Consider the following 27,652-nt stretch of genomic DNA (forward strand, 5'->3'; position numbering starts at 1 on the left):
TTCAGCCAAACTTCAGGACTCTAACCCTATGCCAGGGAGAAGGGCAGTTGCTCACATCTTCCTCGTTTCAGGGAGGGGGGACATGGGGGCGGCTGGAATCTAGTCTGAAGTCTGAGAGGCCAGTGTGTTTAAGGGAGGCACTCCCAACTCAGTGGGTGAGAGCCAAGGGCTGGAATTTTGCAGAAGATTGGTCATTCAAAGCCGTCTTGCTTAAGGGTCAGCCAAAAAGGATGGAAGACTGCAGCCCTCACAAAAGTTAACATCAAGCCTTTGTAATATTGTAATAATAATATTCTATTATATCTCGATAGCGGGGATCCGATGAGAGCTGGGCTATTAGGTGCAAATTGAGCTAATGGTGCTGGTGGGATTACAGTGACAACAGTTGACATTCATTAGAATTCTTGTGACTGATGACAATAAATAGGAACTATTAGGGCAGGTCTTCAGTCACTCTTGTCCAGAATCTACCGAGCTCGTTCATTCACTCACATGTGCGTTATTTGTCCGTCCATCCATCTGTCCATCCACCCATGCTCAGTTTTCACTTACCCCAGGCGAGGTCCCACGCTAGAGGGGTGGGTGAAGTTGGAAGATACAGAAATGAAGCCAGAACATGATGTCTGGACCCTGAAAGGCTCATAAACCAGTGGGAGACACAGGCAAGTAAACAGATAATAACAGAGTAGTGAGAAATTGGAGCTTCCTGGGAAACTCACCCAGGGAGGATTTCTTGGCAAGATGGAGTGACTCATTTGCAGTCATCTAGAACAAGTGGGCCCTGAGGCCCAGCTTCCCAGTGTGGCTGAAGTGGACTTCCCTGGATGTCTTCAGGACCCCTAAGCCAAGTGTAGGGCAAGGGCAAGCTGGAGGAGGCAAGGGAAGTAGCTATGGCCATCCCCTCTGGAAGGCTTGGGCTCCTTCTGCTCAAGACAGGCTTTCCTTGGGGAATAGCTCCTTCGGAGGCCATCAGCTTACTCTTGGCTGCAGAACCCTCAGCCGACAAGCTCAGGCCCTTGGGCTGGGGCTCCCAAGCTTCCCTATATCTGCTTATCTCCAGCCTGGGCCCCCTTGGCCACCTCACTACAGGCCCTGAGGCCCTCCTGTTGTCAATCATTGGGATCTAGTCACTCAGGGGACTCAACATTCCATTGTCCTGTCTAGGAAGTCACTAATTTGTAGCTCATCACTGCTGGCTGGATTCCTGCCCAATCCTATGCCTGGGTCCCAGCCGTGCAACAGACTTCTCCATTGCTGGGTATCTGCTCACATCTCCTTCTGCCTGGTTCTCCACCCCTGGCCTCTGTTCTGGCCTTGCGCCACAACCTCAGCCTCCACCAGCACTGTGTATGACAGGTATCACCAACCTGAGGGGGAGTGGTCCCTGGGAAGACTAGTCCAAACACACCTGCTGGCCTTTGCTGCAGAGTTTCTGATTCATTAGGTCTGGAGGAGAGCCTAAGGATTTGTAGCTCTGGGTTCCCAGGTGATGCTGCTGCTGCTGGCCCAGGAACCACACTTTGAGAACCTTTAGGGCCATGGGGGAGCAGATCGGCTGTGGGGCTTGAACCCAGGCTCTCTAGGTTCAGATCTTGTCTCTGTCACTTACCATCTGTGCGAACCCATGCCTCTACACTTCGGTCTCCTCATCTATAGTCCAGGCTACCATGAGCACCGAATGACCCAGTCCAGGTGCCACCTGGCCCACAGTAAGCATTCAGTGAATGTGTTTGTTTCCCTGGCCCGTATACTACAGTTGGGTTGCTTCAAACAACAGAAATTTATTCTTGTAAAGTTCTGGAGGCAAGAAGTCCAAAATCAAAGTGTTGGTAGGGCCACTCCCCATCTGGAGGCCCAAGGGAGGGTCCTTCCTGGCCTCCTCCAGCTTCTGCTGGCTGCTGGCATTCCTTGACTTGTGGCAGCCTCCCTCCAGGCTCTGCCTCCATGGTCACAGTGTCTCCCTTTCGTCTGTCCAACCTTCCCCCGTGTGTCTCTTTTAAGGACACTTGTCATTGGATTTAAGGCACACCTGGATAATCTAGAATGATCTCTTCATCTCAAGATCCTTAAATACATCTGCCAATAAATTTAAATATATCTGCAAAAGACCTTTCTTCCAAATAAGGTCCCATTCACAGGTTTTGGGAACTAGGACGTGGACGAGCGCGTGCAGATATGTCTTTGGAGAGCCATCATTCCACCCACTGCAGTGAACGTGGTCATTATTATTACTATTATTTAGTTGTTTTTTCCAACACCTGCAGTTAGGCCTGACCCCAGCTTCTTGCCCTGGGGTGTGTGGCGTGGGTATTGAGTGGGGTGCTAAGCCAGTTTCCAGGTTCCAGCTCCTCTGTGCTGGCCCATGGTACTCAAGTCGTACCCAGCCCGGGGCAGGGATTCTGCTTCTGAATTGATGCTGGCCGTGTCCATCGGATGGATTCAGAGCTGAGCACTCTCAGCAACCAGTACCTGTTTGGAGCCGTCTGTCCTTATAAATTGTTCCCTGCACCAGAGTAGAAAAAGACAGAGTAGGTTGTGCTTGACAAAACATTTTCCCATTCAGAGCCACCGTGGCCCTCTCTGCAACCTAGGGAAGGAAGCAGTATCGTCCTACCTGCAGGTGAGAAGACTGAGACCCAGAGGAAGGAAAGCTTATGTCATTGATGATAATAGCAATCGCCCCAGCCAATGTGCTCAGCTCAATGTCTGCATTTGCTAGGCCCTCAGCTCAGCATTCTATATCTATTATCTACCTCAGGTCGTTCTCAAAATTCTTTCCTGCAGTAGGTGACATTATTCCTATATTATGGATTCAGAGCCCAAGACTCAGAGAGGGGAAGTGTTTTGTCCAAAGTTGCACAGCTCTTAAATGCAAAGCTGAGATTTGAAGCCAGAGCTATCTTTCTCCCCAACACCGCTCTGCTTGGAACTCCTTCTCGCAGCTCTGAAAATATGTCTGGTCAGCCAAGATAAGAGATGGGCTACCCAGTGGCCAGCGGGACCGGAGTCTCCACCCTCCCGGATCTGCTCAGAAAATGAAGCCCAGGAGAGACTGTCGCTGGCTGGCAGCAAAGCCCTCTTCCTCGTAGCTGGTAGGGAGAGGCTGTGCTGATCCTAAGAGCAATGAGGAGGGGCTGTCAGGGCAATGCGGATAGGAGGCAGATGGGCCCAAGATCCCTGAGGGCTAAAAAGGGGGTGCTCCCTGGAGAGGGGCAGCCTTGGATTAAAGTGACATTCCTGGAAAGGAGGGGGTTGAAGAGACTCAGCTCCTCACATCTGACAGATGAAGGATTAAAGTCGCCAGTTCTGGGACCTGATAGCTGTGTGCCCTTGGGCAAGTGATTTAACTGCTCTGTGCCTCTGTTCCCACATCTCTGTATTGGGAACCATAAGAGTGGGGGTTTTGTGAAGAACTCAGGGGCTGTGTTGGGATACCGGGGTGACTTGGTGAAGTGTCTGAGTCTTGATTTTGGCTCAGATCATGATTTCAGGGTCCTGGGATCGAACCCTACGTCGGCCTCCATGCCCAGTGTGGGGTCTACTTGAGATTCTCTCTCTCCCTCTGTCTTTGCTTCCCCTGCACACACTCACTCTCCCTCTCTCTCAAAGAAATAAAATCTTAAAAACGACAACAACAACAAAAAACAAAGGAACTCAGGGGCTGTGAGTATCACCTCATGCGACTTCAGCAGCCCAGGCCACGCTGGGGCGTCTGAATCAGAATCTGTGGGAGTGAGGCACGGGCCATAGTGTTTTTGGAAATCTCCCCTGTGACTCTGCTCTATAGCGAGAGCTGAGAGCCACCGCCGCGTGGGTGGAGCCCCTGCACCCAGGACACAGTGAGGGCTCAATACACGTGAGCCATCGTTACACACAAATGCACTCATAAGTTCCGGAAACTGGCCTTTGCGGGGCACCTACCTGTGCCAGGCTCTGTGCAGAGCATCACCTGGACGAGTCGGCTGTTCATATTCGTCGATCAACCGTTGCTAGCACCGCTTCTAGGAAAATGAGTCAGTTGGGTTCGATGCTTTGTGAAGACATGCCCCAAACCTGACATTCTGAGAAGGTTTTGCTGACAAGGGGAAAAAGGCAGAAAATATACCCACATGAGAGAAACCGAAACCCTCTGTGTAGGATGTAGGCAAAGATCTCCAAACCCTTCAGGAGGTAGCTGGAGAAGAAAGAGTGGGCTGCCAACTCTCTGTGGGCCCCTTGGCCAGCAGCTTCCCTTGCCGTGCTCCCTTGTGAACATCAGTGACGTCAAAGATTTTTGATGGTGGGCTTTTTTGTTGGTGGGTGGGTTTTTAGCTACTAAACCCCGTCTTCCAATGAAGCCGTGACTGGAACCGAATCCATGAAGCAGGAGTGGAGTCAGAGTTGCTTTGGGGTGAGCGTGCATATGATGGTAGGTGAGTGTGTGTGAATGTATGAGTGTGTGAGCGGACGAGTGCGCCTGTGGCTCCGTGAGTGTGTACAGGGGGCGAGTGTGGGCAAAGGTGCCAGAGTGTGTGTGTGTAGGACTAGAGACGTCTGTGTGTGTGAGGGTGCTTGTGTGTGCACGTGAGCATCCGTGTGGTTGTGTGCGTGTGTGTTAGGGCCCTTGTAGGGCCTTCCCCCCACTTCATCCCCTCCCCTGCACCCCCACCCCACCACTGGCAGCCTCCTCTGTGCACCCCCTCCCCGGAGCTCCACCCCGGCCCTTGGGAATGCCATTTGAAGCCCTCTGGTCCAGATGTCTACACTGACCCCGCCTGGCCTCTGGCTCTTGGTTTCTTGTCTCCATCTGGCGCCGAGCCTGGCAGTGTTCAGGATCTGTGTGTTGCCAGGTGCTTGCTCCTAGCAGGCTGCTGCGTGCTCCCCTCTGTGCCCCTCAGGTGCCCCCAACAGGCCTGGTCCCCTCCATGCTTGTTTTCTGTGAGTTTCCCTCACGGTGCCCTGAGCTGAGCCCTCCAGATCTGCCTGCTGGGACCGATGACTCACTGCAGCTGATGTCATCCTTGGGACCCAAGGCCCTCCTCACACTCAATGAGTCTTTGTTCCCCAAATGGAAAAGGAAGGGCCATGCATCAAGAAGAGTTGACTAGAAAACTCTGCCCAGAGGCTCCCGCCGGCCCACACCTGCCGGCTCTCACGCGCCACCTGGTGCACGTGGCCACTGCGCTGGCTGGGTACCCAGGTTTCTAGAACAAATCCGGGGAATAGCCTCGCTGCAACAAGACATCAGGACCCACCACTGCTTTCTGAGGCCTGCGTAGGGCTCTTGCTCAGGAGCTGACTTCTGCCTGGGCCAAGGGGTTAGAGTATGTGTGTGTGTGTGTGTATGTGTGTGCGTGTGTGTGTGTGTGTGTGTGAGAGAGAGAGAGTCTACAGGAGGTGGTAGTGAGCAGACCCGGGTCACAAAAGGAGGGAGTCCAGGCTAAACTCTTCACTTTCCTTACTTGTTGGGCCTACTTATCTAATGATATTAATTCTTCAATGGCTAAGAGTTGGAGGCTGGCTGGCGAGGATGTGGGAGGGCTGGGCCCAGAGTTGGCCCAGTCCGGTTAGCTAGGACCCACAGTTGGTCCTGAGTTTTCAGACGTGCCAGCCCTCTGCTAGGCACGGCCCCTCATCGTGTCATCCATTCTCACCATGACCCTGTGAGCCAGCTCTGTTGCTGTCCCTCCATACAGCTCAGAGGAGGGAAGTGGCTTTCCCAAGGCCATACATGGGCTAGTGGCCGACTCAGGACTCAAGCCCAGGTCTGCCTGATAGACAAGCCTGGGGTTGGGGGCGGGGGGTAACTCTTACCTGGGCCCGCCCCATGGGGGAGGGCATCACACTTACTCAGGCTAGACCCTGCAAGACACTGGGGTCCCCAGGGCAAGGCAGGAGGGGCAGACCTCTGTCTTTTAGAAAGCTCCCTGGGTGACCGTGATGTGTGGCTAGGACTGGAAACGTCATAACAGGCTGTACCACCCATTCTGATTCGAATCCTGACTTTGATCGTTTATTGATTGTCCTCATGGCCTTAGAGTGGTGATGAACTTCTCCAAGCCTTAGTTTTCTAACCTGTCAAATGGGGATGATAACTTTATCTGCCTCACAGAGAGTCTGTAGAAGATGAAATGATTCATGGGCAGCTCATTGAGCCGTGCCTGTCACGCAGCAAGCCCACGGTGAATCTTAGCTGCTGACATTTTTCTTGCTTGTCTTCATTCATAGGTCATTCTTGCCAGGCTCTGCTGGCACTGGGGACTGAGAGGGATCCCCACAGTCTATGCCCAGAAGCTTATGTGTCGTTGTATCAGAGGGGGAAGGGGATGCATCAGCAGAAGGCAGAGAGATGAGGGTGTTTGGGTGGAGGGATGGGTGGGGACCATGGGGACATAGAGTAGAGGTGTGCAGCTGAACCCGGAGGAGTCCCACAGGCAGCCTGGGAGGGCGTGGCTTGTCATGGGCAGAGGCCCAGCGTCAAGTCTTCAGTGCTGATTCCTGCACTGGGGCTTCCAGTAGGCTGGGGCTCAATTTCATTCTCTTTGAAAGGAGAGAATGATCATGCCTTGCCTCCCCTCCTGGGGTTGCTCAGGTGAGGGGATGCTCTGGTAGCCAGAGAGGGTGCTGGGTGGGGGACAACCTCACCTTCCTGCTGGGTGGGCGCGGCAGACAGGCCACAGTGCCCACACCTGGTCCGTCTCCACCCTCGGCCAGGCACCTTCAAAGCCATCCTTCTCTTGGTTTACGCCAAAGGCCTGAGAGAGCGAGAGAGAGAAAGAGAGGGAGGAGGGCTCACACAGTAACTTCATTGAGCATGAAAATTCCTATGCTATATATGAAAACCGGAAAAGGGAAGGAGGCGTTCTAAGTTTACATGTAGAAAAATGCTCTTCTGTAATTCAGAAAAATGAGGTCTTTGATTGTTGCCAAGCCCAGGTCTCCTTTCTAAGTTGGTCCAGGATTTTTTTCCTCCTGGCAAGAAAATGGTTCTTTTTCTAAGAAATGCATCGGGTGACAGGTTTTTCTAAGAACCTTTTGCATCTTTTTGCTGGGTGCAGATGGATCCCGTGCAGTATGAATTCTGTTGTGTTCCTTTTCCTTGGGAAGGGACTCAGGTGGAGCTGGGAGCCTCTGCGGGCTCCAGACTGGGTGGGGCAATGCTTCCTTATAGGCCGAATTGTGACATTTTCCTGGGCACAGCGCTCCATGCCTCTGGCCAGGCTGTGCTGCCCAAAGATGAGGAAGTCTGTTGGGGAGGGCTGGGTTTGTCCTGCTCCCTGTTGGAGTCATTCCTTCCAGGCCTGAATGCTGTGGGCTGGAGGAACGGACGGTGAAGAGTGGTTAGAGAAACTGGAAAAATAGATGGCAGATGAGAAGGACGCAGGACTGGAGACTTGCAGACCTGGCAGGGGCCTCTGGAAACCATCATCCTGAGGCTCAGAGAAGACAAGGGATTGCTCAAGATCATACATTGAGCTAGTGAGAGTCTGCCTCCCAGGCTGGCCCTTTCCCCCACCCGCTGCTTCTGAGAGGCCATGATGCAAAAAGTCAAGGCTGACTTGTGTGTGGTCCCAGAGTGCGGAGAAGGGCTCAGCCCGGTGGGGTGCAAGCTAAGGGAGATCGCCTCGGTCTATCAGGAGAAAGAGGCCTGAAGACTGAAAACTGTCCAGCAGGGGTCAGGGTTCTCAGGAGAGGGACCTAACTCCCCAACAGTGGACATAGGCACACACAAGCCTTGCACATGGCCTTTTGGTCATTATGTGGTAGAGGAAATTCCTCTTCCAGATGGTGAGCTGTGCTCTTCCCACTTAGAGTCTGTGTCTTGCTGCCCTCCCTGCTTCCTGTCTCTGGGGGGAAGTGAGAGGAAGGGAAGCCATGGGCCAGGAGGTCTGATCTGATAACCCAGAGTCCTCAGGGGCCATGTCCCTATAGGGGTATCCAAAGGGAAGGGAAAGAGCAGTCATGAGAAGATGAAGAATGTCTCTTTCCTAGGCAGGGTGGCCTGAGAAGGAGCAAGAGGCGATACTTGGTTCTCTGAGGCTCCGCAGTTTATGCTGCTGGAGCAAAAGAGGTATTGGGGAACTCCTCTCTCCCCAGAGCCCGAGTGCAGAGGGGCCCTGCTGGGGCTCCCAGGGTAGATACCCCCACTCTACCTGTACTCCCTCAGCCTGTTGGCTCTAGCTCCAGGAACATAGGGTCTTCTGGACCCCTTGAGCCCTGTTTCCAGTGGAATACAGCAACCAGCTTGAAGGAATTCTGGGTTTCATTTAAGCTGATGAAAGTGTCCTATGGGTCTTCACAGCCACAGGTGGGAATGAGAGATGTGGGTGCCACGTTTTGCTTTCCCAGGCAGCCAGAACAAGAAAAGTGAAAAGAATAGGAGGTAGGCATCTAAGTTTTGAGCCTGACTTGGCTGCAGAAACCAGCATGACCTCAAGTCTGCCCTCTGGGGACCCTCCCAGACCTTTGACCCTCCAGACCGTTGGTTGTGTTTTTGCGATCTTCGTCCTCCCAGTTTCTCCAGGCACAGGATATGTCCCTCCCAATTGTATGTAGCCTGGGGAAGCCTTCCTTGGGTTTCACGGAGGCGCAGTTCTGCCTGCGGCCACGAGGGGCCACTGCCTTGCACCGTCCTGGGGTGTCCTCAGCCTCCCTCCTTGTCTGGCTTCTCTGCAGCCCTAGTTGACCTAGAGCCAGAGGAACGCTCCTTAGCTCCTTCCGGCCTTAAATGCTAACAAGCGCGAGCACTGGGCGCAGGTCCCAGATGATCATCTGTGAGATGGAGCTTAGCGAAGCCAAATACAGTTCCCTAGGGGAGGCAAAGCTCCAAAGCCCAGACTAGCCCTAGGCACTGCCTCCTCACCCCACAGATGGAAGGGCTGAACCAGCCCATTACATAGAAGGAGAAACCAAGGTTTGACTGGGGAACAGAGATGCCAGATGTCCTGGAGTCTGTGGCTGCGGAGAGGAGAGGGAAAGGTTCCTATGCTTCACTTCCTCTGGCCAGGTTGCTGTCGCCTCTGTGGAATGAAAACCTGAACCCTGCCCTGTTTGTTTCTTCATCACTAGGAATCTGCCCTGGTTTCCATGGAAACTGGCTTTGGACCCCTGGGAGGAAAGTTGCACCCTGCTGTGACTGTTCAGATTTTCCTCTGCCTGGTCCATCTCTAGAACCATCTGATGCCTCCTCCCTGTGCCCTCGGGAGGGGCCACCCAGAGCTGTGCTCAGGAGCCTGAGCCAAAGACTTGTTCCCTTTCATCAGGCCATGGCACTAAGTGCCTGCTCTGTGCCCAGACCTGATCTGAGTGTTTAGAGGGGGGATTGAAGCCGTGGCTCTGTGTATGGGGTGGGAGGAGAGCTCGGGTGTCTTGGAGTGCCTCTGAGCAAGGGCAGGAAGTGGGAGGGTGGGGCTCTTCTTAGACGGTTCGGCTCTGAGAAGATGGGAATAGAAGGAACAGCTTGAGCAGAGACAGAGATGGGGCTGAGGGGGCAGATGAAGAGATGAAGCAGAAGGTGTCTTCCCTAGAATTTTGACTTGATCCTACAGGCACCAGGGAGCCATGGAATGCTTTAGAGCTTGTAAGTAGCATGAATGGATGACTGCTAACCTAGACACCTAGATCATGAGTTTCTTGAGTGCCTGCATTCTAGATTCAGCATCATATCCCTAGTGGCACACAAGCGGAATGTAGGGACTTTATAAATGTTATCAATTCTTGGATTGAAAAAGTGGGTTGAGAAATCTCCATTGGAGATGAAACTATTGTTATGTATTAAGGAAGTGAGAGAAGAAGACTGAAGTCAGAGTCAGCCCCAGGAGGTATTTGGAAGGCAATGAAGATACCTAGACTATGTTTATATGGTATGGCTCCACGAGTCCATCTCGTCTAACTCCTTGATGTACATGTGGAGAAACTGGGGTCAGGGATGGAGAAAGCTTGCCCAAGGGCACAGATGGAGTCAGTGGCAGAGCTGGGCTCAACTGAGGAGTCCTGCATTCCCTCCCTCACCACACCCCCCTGATCCCTGGCCTCTTTCATGGCCCCATGGCTATGTCCATGCCTGCAGGGCTCCCTGGGCCTGTGGACCTAGCATTGGGGGAATGGGAGGGAGCTTGGATCTCCAGGTGATGGACGAGCATGCAGTGAGGACCTTGTTAGATGTGGAGCCTGAGCCTGATCTCAAGTACCTTCCCTGGGGCCTCAGATTCTGAGCCTGGCACTTCCTGTGTGCTAAGCATTTTAGATAAATAATTTCACTCAAGTTAGACAGCTTCCTCTGAGAATAGATGTTATTATCTGTGGAGAAGTGTGGCCCCTTCCGATGAAGGGCCCCCACGGTTCTTGAGGCCAGAGAGTTCCAGAGTTCCAGGATCAGCCCCCGTCAGACTGCCCCCTCCGATCTAGCCCGCCCCCCACCTCAGGATGGTGGGATGTCTTCCCACCAGCTGTGATCCTCACCCTCCCACTTTCCCCCCAGTGCAGAGCCATCCCAGGACAAGCCTATGGACCAAGTTGCCGGGCCTATTTGTTTTGGCTCCCTGGCTTCTCTCCCCTCCCTGGTGGCCGCCTGAGCAGGTGGCCCTCCTGCAGAAGCCAAGGGGAAATGAGCCAGCAGGCCCAGGCGCAGCCCTGAGCACGGGTCACTCCAGGCCAGGGGTCACTCTCCACCACGCTGTGCCGCCGCGGGATACCGCGTTTGGAGGGAGGTTGGGGTTGCTGAGAGCAGAGCTGGGCTGACCTGGGCTTCCTGCAGATTGCAGCTTGGCTCGCTCTGTGGCCAGCCCAGTGGAAACAAGGCTTGTGGCCAGGCTCCTGCGCACTTGTCTTCCCTCGCACAGCTGGGGCCTCGGCGGCAGGAGGGCAGGGGGGGCTAGGGAGGGTCCTCTTTGCAGACTTTGCTTTTTGCTAAGTTTATACCTTTCAGTCAAGTAGAACACAAGTCACTACCATTTGCTGAGCCTGGGCACTTCCCACCCTTCGTTTCATTGGCTCCCCACACATGAGATGAACCGAATGTCCCCACGTCCCCGCTAAGTCATCCACCCAAAGGCTGCCCACTTGGTAAATGGCGAAGTCTGGATCCCAACCCAGCTCTGCCCAATGCCAAGAATTCTCCTCCGCAGGTGGCTTCCTCTGCCCACTCTCCAGATGGCCAACCCGTCACCAGTGCCCGGAGGGGCTGGGACAGCGGGGCAGAGTCACACCTCCCCTCTGTCCCTCTTTGCCTGCTGCTCAGCTGCTACTTCCTGGCTGTGGCTTTATAGTCACAGAGCTTTATCCCTGGCCATTCATTTTCCTATCTATAAAACCAGGAGGTTGGAGAGATGTGATTTTCTTTTTTTTAAAGCAGGATTCTTTGGGGACTACAGGATTCCCAGAATTGCCACGTGGAAGCCTGGGCTGCACTGGCCATGGCAGCGCTGGCTGAATGAGAGCTTGGCCCATTTACTCCCGTGGAAGGGCACGTTTTTTTCCCAAGCTGGGGCGGCCCTCTTCTTCTCAGGAGGGGGGAGATTGGAACAGGAGGCCGAGCTTCACACTGGATCCGGGAAGAAGAAAGCAGGGCTGTCAGCAGGGTGCTGGTGGTTCTGTTTTGCTTTATCTTTAAACCTGGAGGGGAGAAAAGAAATCCCAGTGGGGTGTCCGTTTCTTTTCTTTTCACTCTTTCTCTCCCCTTTCTTTCCATACAGAGACAGGCCATATCGGAGTGAGGACGAGCAAAGAGAGAGGGTTTTATAATTTCTAAAAGGGAATGGAAGAAGTTAATGTCTTTAAAATATGTAAATGTCTCTTTCACACCATGTATATGGTATAAAAGTTCTAAAAGTACAAAAGAGTATCTAGAGAAAAGAAAGTCTCTTGTCTCAACCCCTTCCCCCACCCCCTCACCGCCACCAGCTCCCTTCCCTGGAGACCATCTCTGGTCCCGGTTTCTGGTTTCTTACGTATCCTTCTAGAGATCTTCTAATATATATTTTAAGATATATCATACATACTTATATCATTTATATATGAAATACATATTAATATATGTATTTCTAGCTCATAGTGATTCTGTTCTACACTTTTTTTTTGGACTGTTTTTACTTAATACATCTTGTTGATTGTTACGTATCAGTACCTAAGGAATTAACTCTTTTTAAAATTATTATTTATTTAAAGCCATTTATTTATTTATTTATTTATTTTACCATTCCCAAAGATGGACAATTAGAAGCATTTTCAACAATGCTGCAGTGAATATTCTCATACATGCTTTAGATTTCACATATGTGACTTTATCTGTTAGAGAATCCGTGGAAGTGTAATTCCTGGATCAAAGAGCCCGTGTACACTTGAAATTTTGATTTATATTGTCAAAGAGCCTCCCACAGACTAGTGCGTGTGGCCCCACCAGCAACCCATGACACAGCGTACTATTTGATGTTCTGATGTGTGCCAGTCTGAGAGGGAAATGGGTGTCTTTTCATTGCCTTAACTTGTATGTCTCTCCTGAGGGAAGTGGAGTATCTTTTCATATATTTAAGAGCCATTTTAATTTTTTTTTTTATAGTGGAAAGAATTTCCCTGTTTTTCTTCCATTTTTCCATGGGGCTGTTGCTTTCCTGTTTTTGTACATAAGGTGACTAGTTTGTCTGTACTAAATGTAGCAAATATTTTTGTCCAGTTTGGGATTCTATTTGACACTAGTTTGGAAATTTTTGTTGCTAGGCAGAACTTGAAGAATTTCGGTGCAGTTAAATTTAACCAGATTTATCAATCTTTTCATGCATGCCTTCTGGGGTTTCTCATACTTAAAATTAATTCCTGTTTTAATGCAAGTTGCAAACTGGAGAGGAAAAGCATTGGATGGAGAATCAGCTCTGAGTTCCTAGCCAGCAGTCTCCTCCCTCTTTTAATCTCACTTTCACCCCTTTGTAAAATGAGGGGGTTGACTTGAGTCCTGCGTTCATTTATTTGTTCGTTCGTTCATTCATTCGTTAGGACTAGGCTGAATACTGGGAACCCAGAGATGAGTGGTGTAGTCCCTGTCCTAGTTTAATGGAGAGAGAGACAAGTGGCCCAGCAGTGACATGCAATGAGCCGAGGGCAATGACGGATGATCCCAGTGTGGGCTGGGAGGGCGTCTAATGCAGCCTCCAGAGGAGAGGAGGGTGGGGGTGCAGGAGGTGAAGCAAATGATTTCACGGGAATCGAGGCCAGGGTTGGGTCTTAAAGGAGATCTTCTGGCAAAGTAACTGGTTGGAATGAGATGGGGTGGGCGACAGAGGGAAGCACACTTGCTGTTTGGTGGGGAGGACCTGCCACAGCGTGGGGCTCTCCCAGACCTGCGTCAGGGCTTGCTGGGGAGCAGGGAGCACAGCTGGGTCTGGACCACCAAGTCTTCTCAAGCCAGGAGGTGGCAGGCATCCCCCAACCCCCATGCTGACTGCAGACCCAGAGCCCTGGGCTAGGCGGCCGGAGACTACTCAGCAGAGCACCGACATGATCAGATTTGCTCTTTTGTTGAAGATGGGTAATTGTTTTTGCTAAAATGTTGTGAAATATTTTCCATGACATGGTTTATAAACAATACTACAATGAATATTTTTACATATTGCTTAGTCTCAGAAATAAACATTATTGCTAGAGTTGAAAAGCCCCACAGACTGCTTCCTTGGTCATCTCCCTACCTCCCCCTGAGTGCTGGTGAGAGTGTGCTGCTGGTGGGCACAGCAGCATCTGAAATGTTCTTACCACCAAAACAGAGGTGATAGTTACTGTGATGTTGATGGAGGTGTTAGCTAAAGCCGGGGGTAATCATATTGCAATACAGCAGTATATCAGATCAACAGGTTGTATATCTTAAACTTATACAATGCTATATATCACTTATGTCCCAATGCAAAAAAAAAAAAAAAAAAAAAAATCAGCACAGGTGCTTCGGAGGCCACTGTAGCAGCATTCAGTGAATTTGCAGATGTCTAGTCCCACAGCATCCAATCATCCCCCCACCCCCACCCCCCACCAGGTAAGCACCAGAAGATGTGGGTAAGAAGTCCACAGTCGTGTTTTGAATAGCGGTGAATACCTCCCTTCCCATCAACAGGAAAGTGAGCCAGTCTGTACGGCTTATGGATGCTGAAGGGGACTGTTGGGATAGTGTAAGATCCAGAGCCAAATGCATCAACAAAGATCAACCTTCAAAATACAGTGTTGGGTGGGGGCTATAAAAGGGTCAGAGGAGTCCACATGGCATACCAAACAGTGCTGCTTGGGTTAGAGACACTAGACACTGGGTTAGAGACATGCGCAGTGGTGGCACAGTCTGTCCCCAGCACGTCTGTGCTCAGGTAGCAAATGGACAAAGGACATGCATGGGAATAGGCATGCCATGGGCTTCAGAGAGGCTGCCTTCGGGGGCATGGCCGGGGAAGAGGACTGGAGAGTGTCTGAGGGCTTCTCCCGGGTCAGTACTGTCTCCAGCAGAGGGGTGGACCCAGATCTGTTCTTCATCAGATTCTTTTGAAATTATTTAAATAATATAGTCTATTTAATTCAGTATTTCCCCAAATTATCATTTTCTTTTATAATCCATATACACATGATTGATGAGATATCTTACATTCTTTTGTCCAAACGAAGTCTTCGAAATCCGGTTCACATGTTACTCTTGCAACCCAGGTCAGTTGGGACGACCCACTGGAGTCACCATCTCTCTCTCCCCCATCCTCCAGGGAAGTTTGAGTTCCTGGGTCACCCAGAATTCAGTTGCATCCTCGTGCTGCTCAAGGGTCATTGGCATGGCATGGCAAGCCGACAAGGTGCAGCTCCCCCCCAAGCCTCTGGGATGGAACCCTTGTCTGAAGAGACTGAGGCAGGGAACCAACCTGAGGTCAGACCAGTCATGGCTTGAAAACTTGTGCCATTTACCGTGTCACCTCAGGGAGTGACTCCATCTTCCCAAGCCCTGGTTCTTCATCTGTAGGATGGGAAAATGGCAGATGACCCCGGGCCTGCAGTGAGGACGAAGGAAAATCACGTATGAAAAACCTGGTTAACTTTATTCTGTATAGGGAGCTCAGGGAACACTGAGGTAGGGTGTCCAGGCCCCCCATCTTGGCCTCCCTCTCCTTGTCAGCACAGTGCAGTTGATGACCCCTGTCCGGCAACCTCTTGGGCTTGTTGAGTAGATGTCATTGAAGGAAAGAGTAGTGGATGGTTATTGTGTCACTGCCGTATTTACCAGGACCACACGGATGGCCTCCTTTAATCAATTTCGTGGGGCCCATATCACAGAAGGACACACAGCCGTGGGGCAGTGAAATGAGTCACCAGCTAATTAGTTGTCTACACAGACGGGCAAGTTGGTAGACTGAAAGGCAGGCTCAGTTTGTCAGATGGGGCTTTACTCACAGTCCTTGAATGGCATGGGTCTTATCTGGACACAAACCCTGCGGTCACTCAGGCTCTCAGGGTCCTCTAGCCTTTGGCTGTAGCCCAGGCAGTCACCAGATGTCTGCTCTGCTCCTTGGTCTCTGAAGAAGTACCCTGCTTGATTCCAACCCTCACTCACTCTAGGCCTCCTCCTTGGGCTGTGTCCTCAGGATCTGGCTTCACTTCTGAGGGCAAGGTGTCCTGTGTGTTCATTGTCCTTTCTGGGGGGGGGGTCCTGTCTGCCAGGGTCCTGGCCACCCGTCCCTAAGACCTGCCTTCCTCTCTCACTGCTGGGACCCTGGCATCTCCTTCGGAATGGGTGCCCATCACTGCAAGTCAGTTCAAAGCCTGCTCCCAGGGCATCAGTGTTGGACAGATTAAGGCTTCCGAGCCTGAGGGCCTTTCCAGACCACCACAGTGGAGCCCTAGGATTTCAGCCAGATAAGAGTTCTGACTCTGGGGTCAGACACTCTGGCTTTGAACCAGAGCAAATTTCTTAACTTTTCCCTGAAGTAGAATGAGGCTAAGGGTACAGAGTTGTTGTGAGGATTAGATGAGCTAAAGTATGTGAAGAGTTTAGAGCTGGGATCTGCACAGAAGAACTCAGGGAATGTCCATCATGATGATGATGTGAATTTCAACTGCCTTAGATCTAGAAACACTTCACCTTGTCCCAGTTTTTCCCCATACCCTGGGGCACTTCAATAGTAGACCTCATTCAAAACAAACAAAACAAACCTACCCAGTTTTACAGAAAGAAATGAGGAACAATCTGTAAATTGATGGGAGAATGTTACATAGTCTGCGAATATTCCAGGACATTGATGGGAGAATGTTCCATAGTCTGCGAATATTCCAGGACATACTTAAAAATGTTTCCCAAACTGCAGGTCAGGACTTCTTAGTGGGTGATGAAATCAATTTAGTGGATTGTTGCCAGCATGCTTTTAAAGATTCTATTCATTTATTTGAGGGGAGTGGACAGAGGGAGAGGGAAGAAATCTCAAGCAGACTCCCCACGGAGCATGGACTCCAACTTGGGACTCGATCTCATGATGTTGAGATCATGACCTGAGCCCAAACCAAGAGTCTGACACTTGACCGACTGAGCCAACCAGGGACCCCTCCAGCATGTTTTTAATAAAATAAAAGAGGCGAAGAACTCCCAAAAGGAAAATATCAGAGTGCCTGATGAGTATTGAAAGTAATAACGTTTTAGGAAACATTGTTTCGGTGTTACAGGTGCATGTTTATCGTAACTTGCGTGTTGGGTTGCAATATAAATGCATTTCTTATGGTGGGTCATTGTTGAAAAAGCTTGAAAACCAGCAATTACGGAACTACAGTGAGGTTTCTGAGGGATCCCCTTTCACTTGGGACTTTCTCTTTCTTCCCCATTTCCAAGTTTAGTAGAATATATATGTGAGCCATGCCCTCTGTTTCGCCCCCCTGCAGAGTTGGCTTCCCAGGGCCACCTGGACCTCACGGAGCTCATCGGTGTCCCGCTGCCCTCATCTGTGTCCTTCGTCACTGGCTACGGTGGCTTCCCAGCCTACAGCTTCGGGCCTGGTGCCAACGTCGGTCGCCCGGCCAGGACCCTCATCCCACCCACCTTCATCAGGGACTTTGCCATCAGTGTCACGGTGAAGCCCAGCAGCGACAATGGCGGCGTGCTCTTTGCCATCACTGATGCCTTCCAGAAGATCATCTACCTGGGCCTGCGGCTCTCAGGCATAGAGGATGGCCGCCAGCGGGTCATCCTCTACTACACGGAGCCAGGCTCCCACGTGTCCCACGAGGCCGCTGCCTTCCCGGTGCCCGTGATGACCCACAGGTGGAACCGCTTTTCCGTGATCGTCCAGGGCGAGGAAGTGGCCCTCCTCATGGACTGCGAGGAACAAGGCCACATCCTCTTCCAGCGGTCTTCCCGGCCGTTGGCTTTTGAGCCCAGTGCGGGAATCTTTGTGGGCAACGCAGGAGCCACAGGGCTGGAGAGATTCACCGTGAGTCCAAGCCCTGCACAGACCGGGGAGGCCCCAGACGCCAACAGAGAACCCAAGCAAACGTTCTTACTGTTTTGTTCTTAAAGCCTCAGAGAGGCATGTGTGTGCGGTGGCAGGAGCGCTAGTCCTGGGACCCCAAACCTAGGTTCCGGTTCTGTTTTCATTTTAGCCTGGTGATGTTAGAGCGTGGATCCTCCAATTCTCTCTGGGTCTTCTTATCTGGGCACGATCATAAGCAAACCTACGCCATGGAGTGGTAGACTCAAGTGGGATGGTCTGAGTAAAAGCTTTTTGTGCATTTTAAGACACGATAAAAAGAGGAAGGTTTATTTATTCAGCAATTTTTTTTGTTGTTGTTACCTTTGGAGAGGAGTGTCATGTACATTTAAGTAATTTCTGTGAAGGTGGAGAAAGCTAGAATGCCAGCAGGAGAGGTAGCTTTTCTCTCTCCATTTGGACAATGTGTTCTGAAAAAAATAAGCAGAAAATTAACTTTCCTGTTTTAAGAATAAGCCATTCTAAAAAAATCTCTAAGTAGTCACGCATCTAGTCAGCACACCTGCTTATTGATTCCTTGGCTGAGTGATACAGGGTGGTACCAGGGGTCAGAGTTTGGGTTTACTTGTAGGACAGTGGGACAGCGGGACAGTAGGACAGCAGGAGACCATCAGGGAGTCTGAAGAAGTGAAAATCCAGTTACAGTTTTTCCACACTCACTTTGGGATTATCATGGACTGTCAGGGGTGGAGAGAGGAGGTGGGGGTGGAGGCCGGGAGGCTGGCTGGCCACTCTTCTTCCCATGAGGCCTGCCCGCCAAGGAGCTTCGACACTTTCTGGAAGAGGGGAGATGGGCATCCCAGGGCTGGGGACCTGGGACCAGGTAGGAGGCTGCTGGGAGTCTGTACCTTGAACACAGTAGCCTTCAGGGGCTTCTCCAGCTAGCAGAGCTCATCTTACATTGGCTCAACCAGGACCCCCGCCCCCAGAGGAGAGTGGGCCAAGAGGTGGCTTGTTCCATTGTCATGGCCCCAAGCAGTGCATTCTCACACCTGTCTTTCACTTGGTGGCCTGGGCTCCGTTGCAAGAACAGTCATGCTTGCCACTCGTGGTCATGCCGTGGACAAACAGATGGTGGCTTCTGACCCTGTGCTCTTCCCCTAGGGCTCCATACAGCAGCTCACCATCCACCCTGACCCCAGGATCCCTGAGGAGCTGTGTGAGTCTGAAGAATCCTCGGTGAGCCCCCATCCTCCCTACCCAGGGAGGGCTGGACGCCCAGGCAATTCCTCTTTCCCAACGTCACCGAGTCTCTAAAATCCCTCAACTTGTCAAGTGCTGCCTCAAGTCCCATTTGGGGCTTTTTGGCTTTATTTTTTTAAAAAAGCTTCAGCCATCTCTTTTGTGGGGAGTGGGGGGTTGGGGGTGGGTTGCCTTTCTTCTAAGGTATTAGGTTCTCCGGTGGCTGTGGCAGTCTGTGGCCTGGTTTCCAGACTTCCTGCCAAGAAAGGGTGTCAGGAGTCTAAAATCGAAGTTAAAACTCTAAGACATGAGTGTAAATTCCTATAAAAATGAGCCTAAATTTAGCCTTTATGCTTGGCAAATGAATCCGTTCCTAAGCTGGGGATGGAGTGGTAGGCAGGGAAAAAGACGGGTCCTTCCGTGGCCCCCTTCCCTTCTGCCTCCCTCCCTTCCCCCAGGATCTACTGAGTCCCTGCTAGGTGACAGTCCTGGGGGATGCCGGAAATAGCGAGATACGCTGGCAGCTGTCTCCGTCCTAAAGCTGCTCACGCACACTTCCGTGCCCAGACGCAGTGACAGAACCGTGGGGTGACCTACGTGGTCCTCAAACCCAAGCTCTCTAGGTTGGGTGGGGGGCACGAAGGTGAAAGAAGAGGGACCAGAGTAGGCAAGGGAGGAGCTGATAACCTGACCAATGACCAGCAAGTATCCTCTGGATGAGAAAGAAAAGGCGTTTCAGGCAGAAGCCTCAGATTGATGCAAAAAGTCAGAAGCGAGCACAGCGTGCCATATTTCTAGAACCTCTGTTTCTCTTTGGGGGGTGCCAACCCCAAAGCAAAGCAGAAGTTGATTTCATTCATTTAGAAAAAAATGCTGCCTTGTGCTCGCTTCGGCAGCACATATACTAGAAAAAAAATGCTGCCCATTTAGTGGGGAAACCCTTCAGAGGTGGAATTTGGCTCTGTAAGAATGTTGGCTCTCCCCGAGGCCATGATCCTGGCCTGACATTCCTGTGAAGCTGGGAGAAGGGAGCCCTTACATATATGCATTCCCTTCTCTCTGCGTTGCTGTTGGTACTGGAAGAGTAGAAGCTGCCCGAGAGTCCAAGAATAGGGTATTCGTTACAAAATGATGGCCTCAGGCTCATCGGCTGACATCAGGCAGCTCATTATGAAGACAAGGTAGCAATGGGAAGACATTCTCCAAATGTCATGGTTCTCCAGTGTAACATTTGTGTGACAGCCATGCAAATGGGAGTCCCTTTGGCAGAGGTTGAAGGGACCTGGACACAATGAAAGGAGGTATATTAGACTGTATATTGACTAGGCTTTTGTCCGTGTGAGCCATAAAATATAGAAGGAACAGCGAAAAGAATAGCGACTATATATGTGCTCGCTCTCAATTCCTCTCTCTGTCCATCTCTTTCTCTCTTTCTCACACGCACACACACAATCACACAAGCATGCATGCACACAGTTTCTCCAAAGGAGTGACCGTCTGTGACTTGCCCTCTGCTGGTATCGTTTGTCTCCACACAGGCGTCAGGAGAGGCCAGCGGGCTTCAGGAGACAGAGGGAGTCGCTGAGATCTTGGAAGCGGTCACCTACACTCAAGCCCCGGTGAGTACTCAAGCCGCACCGTACCTTCTCTGCCAGCTCTTAGGGGCCCAGAGTCAATGGAGCATGCCCAGGCCTGACATCTCTGTTCTCAGATCTGTGGCTTCAATTGCGGGCTTACCTGGGGAGGCCAGGAAAGTCCTGGCCCAGGGTATTTGGCCACAGCCCCAGTGCCCTGGAATGTCCGTATCTCCTGGCCACCATGTGCCATGGCCACAAGAGTACTGTCCAAAGGTAAACGTTGTTCTCTTGGGCCTCCCGGCTCTGTGAGCTGAGGTAGCATACTCAGCTTCTCTGGGCCTCTACGCCTCTTCCATAAAATGCTATTCAGAGTCCCATCTTGAGGACGTGTTAGGAGGGTCAGAGGAAGCAGTGCAGGGTCAGGGCCTGGCGTCAGGCACGAGGGAAGTGGCCCTAAATGGTGGCTGGCATCACATTTGTTCCGGGCTCTGGGCTCTGAGAAAGAAGGCAGGGCCCCCTCTCCTGGGACATGCAGAGCCTTCCCAGGAGCTCCCTTCTGCTCCCATGGGAAAGGCACCGTCCTTGCAGTGACTGGGGCCTCCTCCCTCCCGGGAATGTACTCTGTGGCCCAGATGAGGAAGTGGTTTTGAAAGTACTGAGTCAGACGGTGGGGGCAGTAGGCGCCTATTTTAATGAAAACAGCCAGCAGGGTCTGAGTCATTGAACACAGAAGCCCAGAAATCTCCTTGACCAGGCTGGCACATTCTATAGACTCATCTCTGATAAAAGAAAGCAAGGGAATAAGGCAGAGGCTATAGATTATAGACTTTTGGTGACAGAGGTTTGGGTGGGACAGAATGGAACTGTAGTCCCTTAGTGCAGGGGGTGGTGCATACAGTTCTCCTCTTTCTGTCCCGAGGTATATGGGAGATTGCCCTTTGTACAGATGGGTAGACTGAGGCCCAGACAGGGGATGAGACTGCCCCTTGGGTGTCTGGGCAGAGCTGAGGCTAGAGCATGGGCCCCCTGATGCCCCATCCAGTTCTCAGGCCACAGCCCCGTGCTTCTGGCCCAGGCGGTGTTGTCAAGTTTCATCCCTAGGACTACAGCCGGCCCTAGGGCTGCAAGGGCAGAGGAGGCAAGGGTCCGAGGCGGCCTGCGCGGTGATGGTGATGGTGGCTGCTCTGGGCAAGGTTGTAGCCCTGTGTGCCCCAGCTCTGCCCTCCACCCCACCACTGGTGTGTCCAGGGCACCTGCAGCAGGGCACAGAGCGGTGGTCCCTTGGTCCTTCTAACCAAGGGTTAGAAGGTTGATGCTGTCCCCCAGTGCACCAGGTCACTGCAAGGCTTGAGTTCAGCTCGGGCAAGAATGCCAGTAACACATGGTGGCCTTGCAAGAGGGGCAGGAAAGGGGAGTGAGGTTTGAGAGCATAAGATGATCATGGTGGCAGGAGCGGGTCAGGGAGGACTTTCTGGTGGAGGAGGCATTGACGCTGGGCACTCTGGACAGGGGTGGGAGAAGGGAGGGGATGGAAGAGGACCAGCATTTCTCTGCCTGCTGTGGGCCTTGTGTATATGTGATTTGATTTAATTCTAACAACCACCTTGCACGGGAGCGGAGGGGCCGGGGGAGGTTGGTGGACGGGGAGGTGGAGAGGGAGCAGAGTCAGGTAGCATTGATGTCAGGACCTCAGGCTGCCAGGGCAGGGCAGGTGCACAAGCATGCTGCAACTGAGGGGAGGTAAGAAACATCCCTCCAGGATCCGAAGAAGAGAAAAGTCCACAGAGGGACTCCGTGGCCCCTGCCCGCCTCTCCCCAGGCAACACTTTCCTTCCTAGACTTCCTCACCCCACGGTCCTCAGTGGTGCTGAGATACCGGGGGCGGGGATGAGAGTCCCTGTGGGTGTGGTTCAGCTCCGCCCCTTTCTGGTCCTTGACCAGGAGTCTATCACTTCCCCCACCTCTGCTGAGATGTAACAGACCTCCCCTGCAGCTGCTGCCCCCAGCACCCAGCACATGGCAGCACACACAGCCCTCGGTGTGTGGGGGTGGGTGTCACCCTTGACTGATAAGTGCCCTATCCTCTTGGGGCCCCCTCCTGCCCCCTGCTTCTAGGTTGGCTGGTGACTGGGGGGGTGCTGGGCGTGCCAAACCGCTGTGGTTGCCCTTAGTCCTTAACAGAATTCTCTCTGGATGGTGGGTCCCGGAGCCAACTGGTGTGTTCCTGGGATTAGAGTCCCGTTCCCCCTGGCAAGGGTCCTGCAGAGTGTCCGTTCCCTCCCTTTGCTGTTTGCTGGGGAGTGCTTTTCCATTCATTCCTTAGAGAAGGCCCTGAGGCACAGAGGAGGGAAAACCTTTGTCCCCAGGGCTGCCCAGCCCAGAGGTGGAGAGCTAGGTCTCTAGCTCGGGACTAGGGCTCTGTCAGTGGCGTCACCATCTCCTGGAAGGGCTCCATGGCTCCACTCTGTGGCCACCCCTCCAGGACAGGGAGTTTCCCTCTTCTCTCAGACCTTCCCCTCCCATCTCTGTCTGGCTTCTCTCTTGGAATGAATCTCACTTCCCTGTCCTCACGCCTTCCAGCCTGCCACCCTGCAAGACACAAGCCATGAGCAGCAAACTGAATCATGGGCTGTCTGAGCAGTGAGGGACTTAAAAAGCCAGCCTTCCTCACCTCTTTCCCCATTTAGGGCAGGAGTCCCTGCTACCCCATGCTTCCCCCTAAGTCAGTTTCTCTTGACACCCCTTTCCATTTCTGGAAAGTTCTATCATGCTGAGTTAGAATTAATGCCCTTATGGTTCTGAGTCCTGGCTGTGCATCAGAATTGCGTGTGTGTCTGGGCGGGTGGTGGTGGGGCAGTGGTAGGGGGACACTTGCTTCCCGGCTGCATACCTGGACATTCAGATTCAGGGGGTCTGGAATGAGGTTCAAGGGACTGTACTTATGAAAGCTCTGCCAGTGATTCTGATCCACAGCCAGGACCTCTGCTCTAGCCACACCTAAATGCCCAGTTTTCCCAGGCTCTGTAATTTTTGTAACCCCTTCATCCAGGCCTTGGTCCCGGCCATCCTTCTGCTTGGAGGGCCCTGCCCACACCCCCTACCCTATCTGGCCAATTCCTAACTTCCCCTTCAGGATCCAGTCCCCAGCCCCTTGTCGGAGCCTCCCTCCTGTCCTCAACTCTCCCCTCTGCCCTCACAGGCCACATTCAGCCACACCATGTCTGAGTCTGGGTCTCCCCACAGTCCAACAATGAGAGGGTACACATTCTGTCTTTTTTCTCCATTTCTGTATCCTTGGGGGTCAGCGGAGGACATGGCGCACAGTAGGGCCTCTGGAAATACACATGGAATGAAGAACTATGTTTGCGAATGTGAGAGAGGCTCAGCCAACCTCTGTGCTTTTAACACAAAGTCTTGAGACTCGACAGTCCCATTTGGTAATCGGCCACACCGGTTCCACGTCCAGACGAACCCCTGAAAACCAGCGGACACCTGTTGCACACAGGACCCCTGGTCTGAACCAGGGGCCAGATTCATGCTCTGCCTTGAACAGGGTTTTGTAACAAATGCCTTACAAGTTTGACGAAAGAAGGTTTTGGCAGACAGGCTGGATATACCGACACCCAAAGAAAAGCATTAGTGAGGGGTTATTCTTTCTCAAAAACTTGAAACTCCAGTGACGTGAATAATAGCTACCATATGTGGGTTCATACTATGGGCCTGGCTCTGTCCTGAGCACCTCCACATACTTTCTACCCTGTGAGCAGGCACCATTGTCTCATTTTACAAAGAGGAAGGTTACACGACTTGCCCAACAAAACGTAGCCAGTAAGCAGAGTGCAGAGATTGGACCTAAATTTGATCGTAAGAACTGAACCATTGAATCCCAGGTTATGGTGCCCGTAAGAATCCCCTTTGTTCTAATGGACCAGAGACTTACTCTTTGTATACTAAATTCTGACATAAAGGAACTAATCTTGTTATTAGTCTGGATAGTCAAGTCATGCTGCCATAACAAATCAGCTCTAAAAATCTCAGTGGCTGGGTGGTTTCCTGTTCAGACCACAGGGCCAACGCTGGTCCCTTCCATTCACCACCCGCACCTCCTTGAGCTCAGGAAGAGATGAGACTGTGAACATCCCCAAGCCCTGGGCTTAGGAGCTGCTTCCTGATCCTGGGTCGAGGATCTTTGTGCCCCACCCCCTATCAGGATTTCTGCCGAGATCTTGAAGCCGTGCTGTGTTTCCAACTGTTGGGGGGTGGGTTAAATCTACTTGGTAAAATTCATTAAGACATTGACTGATTTTGGAAAAGCTGCCCAGATCCTGAAGTTTCCTTGGAAGGAACTCACCCCCCTCTTCTATTTCGCAGGTGTGCAGTACACATCTGGCATTGGATTTATATGGTTTTTACTGAGGACACCTGAGTTCCTCTGTTTACTCGTTCATTCCCTCATCTAAGAGATCTCTATTGATCATGTCCTCTGCACTGGCCTTGTGCTTGAACGTCAGCCAAGATGAACCGAGTCTTACTGTAAACAGAACAGAATTTCATGACCCCTAGCATTTACCTTGCTCAGGTCCTGGGAGGTTCAGCAATAGCCTACGTATGTAACAGACAGGTCCAGGCATTTTTTCTGGGTTTGTTCAGCGTGTTATGGACGTTTTATTTCCTCCAGTGAAAATCCCTACTATTTATCCTGCTTTCCTCCCAAGTGAATCCTTTTGGGTCTCCTTTTTCCTCTCTTCAGTCTAAAGAAGCAGAAGTTGAACCCATAAACACACCTCCAACTCCATCGCCTCCTTCTGACGATGCTGAACTTTCTGGTGAGCCTGTACCTAAGGGGACTCCAGAAACCACCAACTTGAGCATCACCGAGCACAGCAGCCTGGAGCAAGGCAAGTCCCCACTGCGCCTTCACTCACGGAGGTCTTCCATGAGGTGACGCCTGTGTGCCCAGCCTGCACAATGTATGCCCCATAGAGTCTCTCATGGAAACTTTCCCTCCGTCCTTCGAGGAGGGAATTAGAACCATTCTCATTTTATAGACAAGATGAGGAAATCAACTCAGAAAAGTTAGGTGACCTAGCTGGGGCTCTTTGGCTTATAAAGGGCAGACCTGCATTTGAACTTGGATACTTGAACATTTTTTTCTTTTAAGAGTTTACTTATTTATTTGAGAGAGAGACTGTGTATGTGTCTGTGTGCTAATGTAGGGGAGGGACAGAGGCGGAGGGAGAAGCAGACTCCCTGCTGAGCAGAGAGCCCCATGCGGGGCTCAATCCCAGGACCCTGAGATCATGACCTGAGCCGAAGGCAGACGCTTAACTGACTGAGCCACCCAAGTGCCCCTGACACTTGAGCTTTTAAACCCCAGACTCTGGAAGGGCTTGAGTTCCAACAGAAAAGCTTGCAGTAATTTGCTGTTAATTAAATACCTGCTTTGTACCAAGTGCTCACATACTTCATCTCCAATCCTGGCGGTCCATGTCCTGGTTGGGATTATTGGCCAGTATTTTATGGGTGGAAAAATGGATGCTTGAAAATGTAAGTGATAAACCCACAGTCATACAGCTACTGAGTGGTGGGACGGACCTTATGCCCAGGCCCGACTCCAGAATCCCCACCCTTCCCAGCTTTGGCCACAAACTCCTGACTCTCAGAGGATAGGATCAGGTCCTCTGAACTCCTGTGGGGTACACAGTGGAAAAAAACTGGTGGCTGGAGAGGGACAGGCAGGCACTCACAGGTCAGCGGCAGGCCGTGGGGGTGCTCTGGCCTCCTGTGTCCCCATCCAGGGCTCTCACCCCTAACTCTTGTTCCCCAGTGTGTGCAGAGGACACTGGTCAAAACCCAACATCTGCTGGGACCCCCAGGCAACAGGGTGACATGTGTCCAAGGCTGAGAGGGGTCTGCACTTCCTGCCCTTTATCAGGGCATATTGGTTTCGGACTGAGATTACCGCCCGCAGCAGAGCACCAACGTGCAGGGCAGAACACACAGACAGAAACCCACTCTGCCCGTGGGAAAGATTGGCTGGGCAAGCTGCCTTTCATGCATGTGTACGGCCTTGATATTGACGATGCAGGAGATGTACGGACCCGGGGACGGACTCGTGCGATACGCCACAAGGAAAGCGGATTTCAGAACTCTGTGTGCTGCAACCCTAACTTTGAGTATATTATTTATATCTATTTATATATAGCCGTGTGTGTGTGTGTGTGTGTGTGTGTGTGAGAGAGAGAGAGAGAGAGAGAGAGTAATAGACAACAAAATGTTCCAAGTCGTTATCTGGGTGGTAGGATTTTGGCAGGCTTTTCTGTCCTTACCTCTGGTTTAACAAGCCTTCTGTAATCCTGTGTATCATTCTTCTTCTCACTTCTGCCATCAGTAAATGCACATTATTTTAATAACTAAATTGGGAAGTCTCTGGGAGAGAGAAGGTATCCAGGACTGAAGAGGAAAAAATTTGTATCATCGTGTAATACCGTCACAGAGTCAGGGTGTTGCCAGGGAAGACTGGGAACAGCAGACAGCTTGGACAGAAGCCCTGCTCAGCCACCTATTTGCTCTCGGGCCTAGGGCACATTGCTTAATATTTCCAAAATTCAGATATTTTCTTTCCTTTTTTTTTTTTTTTTAGATTTTATTTATTTATTTGGAGAGTGAGCGTGAGAGAGCTCAGGGGCAGGGGAGAGGGAGAGGCAGGCTCCCCGCTGAGCAGAGAGCCCAGTGTGGGCTGGATCCCAGGACCCTGGGATCATGACAGCTGAAGGCAGACGCTTAGTGGACTAAGCCACCCAGGCACCCCAAGCTTCAGAGTCTTTACCTGCCCCCTGGGAGTGTTCACGATCCCTGCCTCCCAGGTAGTTTAGAGGGTTGAGTGCAGCCAGGGATGTGCAGGTGGTTTATGGATTGTGGATGCTGTTTTCCTGGGTGGAATTAGGAGCTCTGAGGAGGGGCACGGAGCCGGCAGAGGCTACAGGGCCAGGCTGGAGGCTCTCCTGGACTCGGGGGTGAGTGCCGAGGAGGTGGGAGCCAATGCAGACAGAGACAGGGATCCAGGCACTGGCTCTTCCATTCCCTGGGATCAGCCAGACTCTGTTACTGTCCGACGAGCTTGCTGAATGAAGTGTTCCTGTTCTTCCTGTCGGATTGACAGCCCAGATGGTGAGGAGGAAGGGGCCTGAACCCTGAGCCCTGTCTCCGTCTGGGGAAAGCTACCTAGTAGTTTCAGTCCAAGCTTTCCAGACACCATCTTGGCCCAGGGCACCCTTCCCCCCACGCTCCAATTAACATCCTCCAAGGAGTGGAGACTCAAGAGGTTTGGGGTCTGGCCGGCTGTTTGCACAGCACCCCCTGGTGGCCAGATCTGGGAGGACAAGGGAGAGCGGTGATGCCTGCCGGGATTGGCGGGGTGGGGGATCCTTCAGC

General features: G+C 51.9%; 1 protein-coding gene across 1 annotated transcript in view; it reads left to right on the forward strand.

The window, feature by feature from the left end:
• The window catches only part of COL15A1 (collagen type XV alpha 1 chain), a 101,813-nt gene that overhangs the window by 19,597 nt on the left and 54,564 nt on the right, over positions 1–27,652 (forward strand). Inside the window, exons 3-6 of the mRNA XM_082694514.1 lie at positions 16,855–17,402; positions 18,564–18,638; positions 20,180–20,260; positions 24,969–25,116. Coding sequence (XP_082550640.1) covers positions 16,855–17,402; positions 18,564–18,638; positions 20,180–20,260; positions 24,969–25,116 — 852 coding nt within the window. The remainder of the gene's footprint in view (positions 1–16,854; positions 17,403–18,563; positions 18,639–20,179; positions 20,261–24,968; positions 25,117–27,652) is intronic.

This window comes from Mustela nivalis (assembly GCF_964662115.1).
Source record: "Mustela nivalis genome assembly, chromosome: 13".
Lineage (NCBI taxonomy): Eukaryota > Metazoa > Chordata > Mammalia > Carnivora > Mustelidae > Mustela > Mustela nivalis.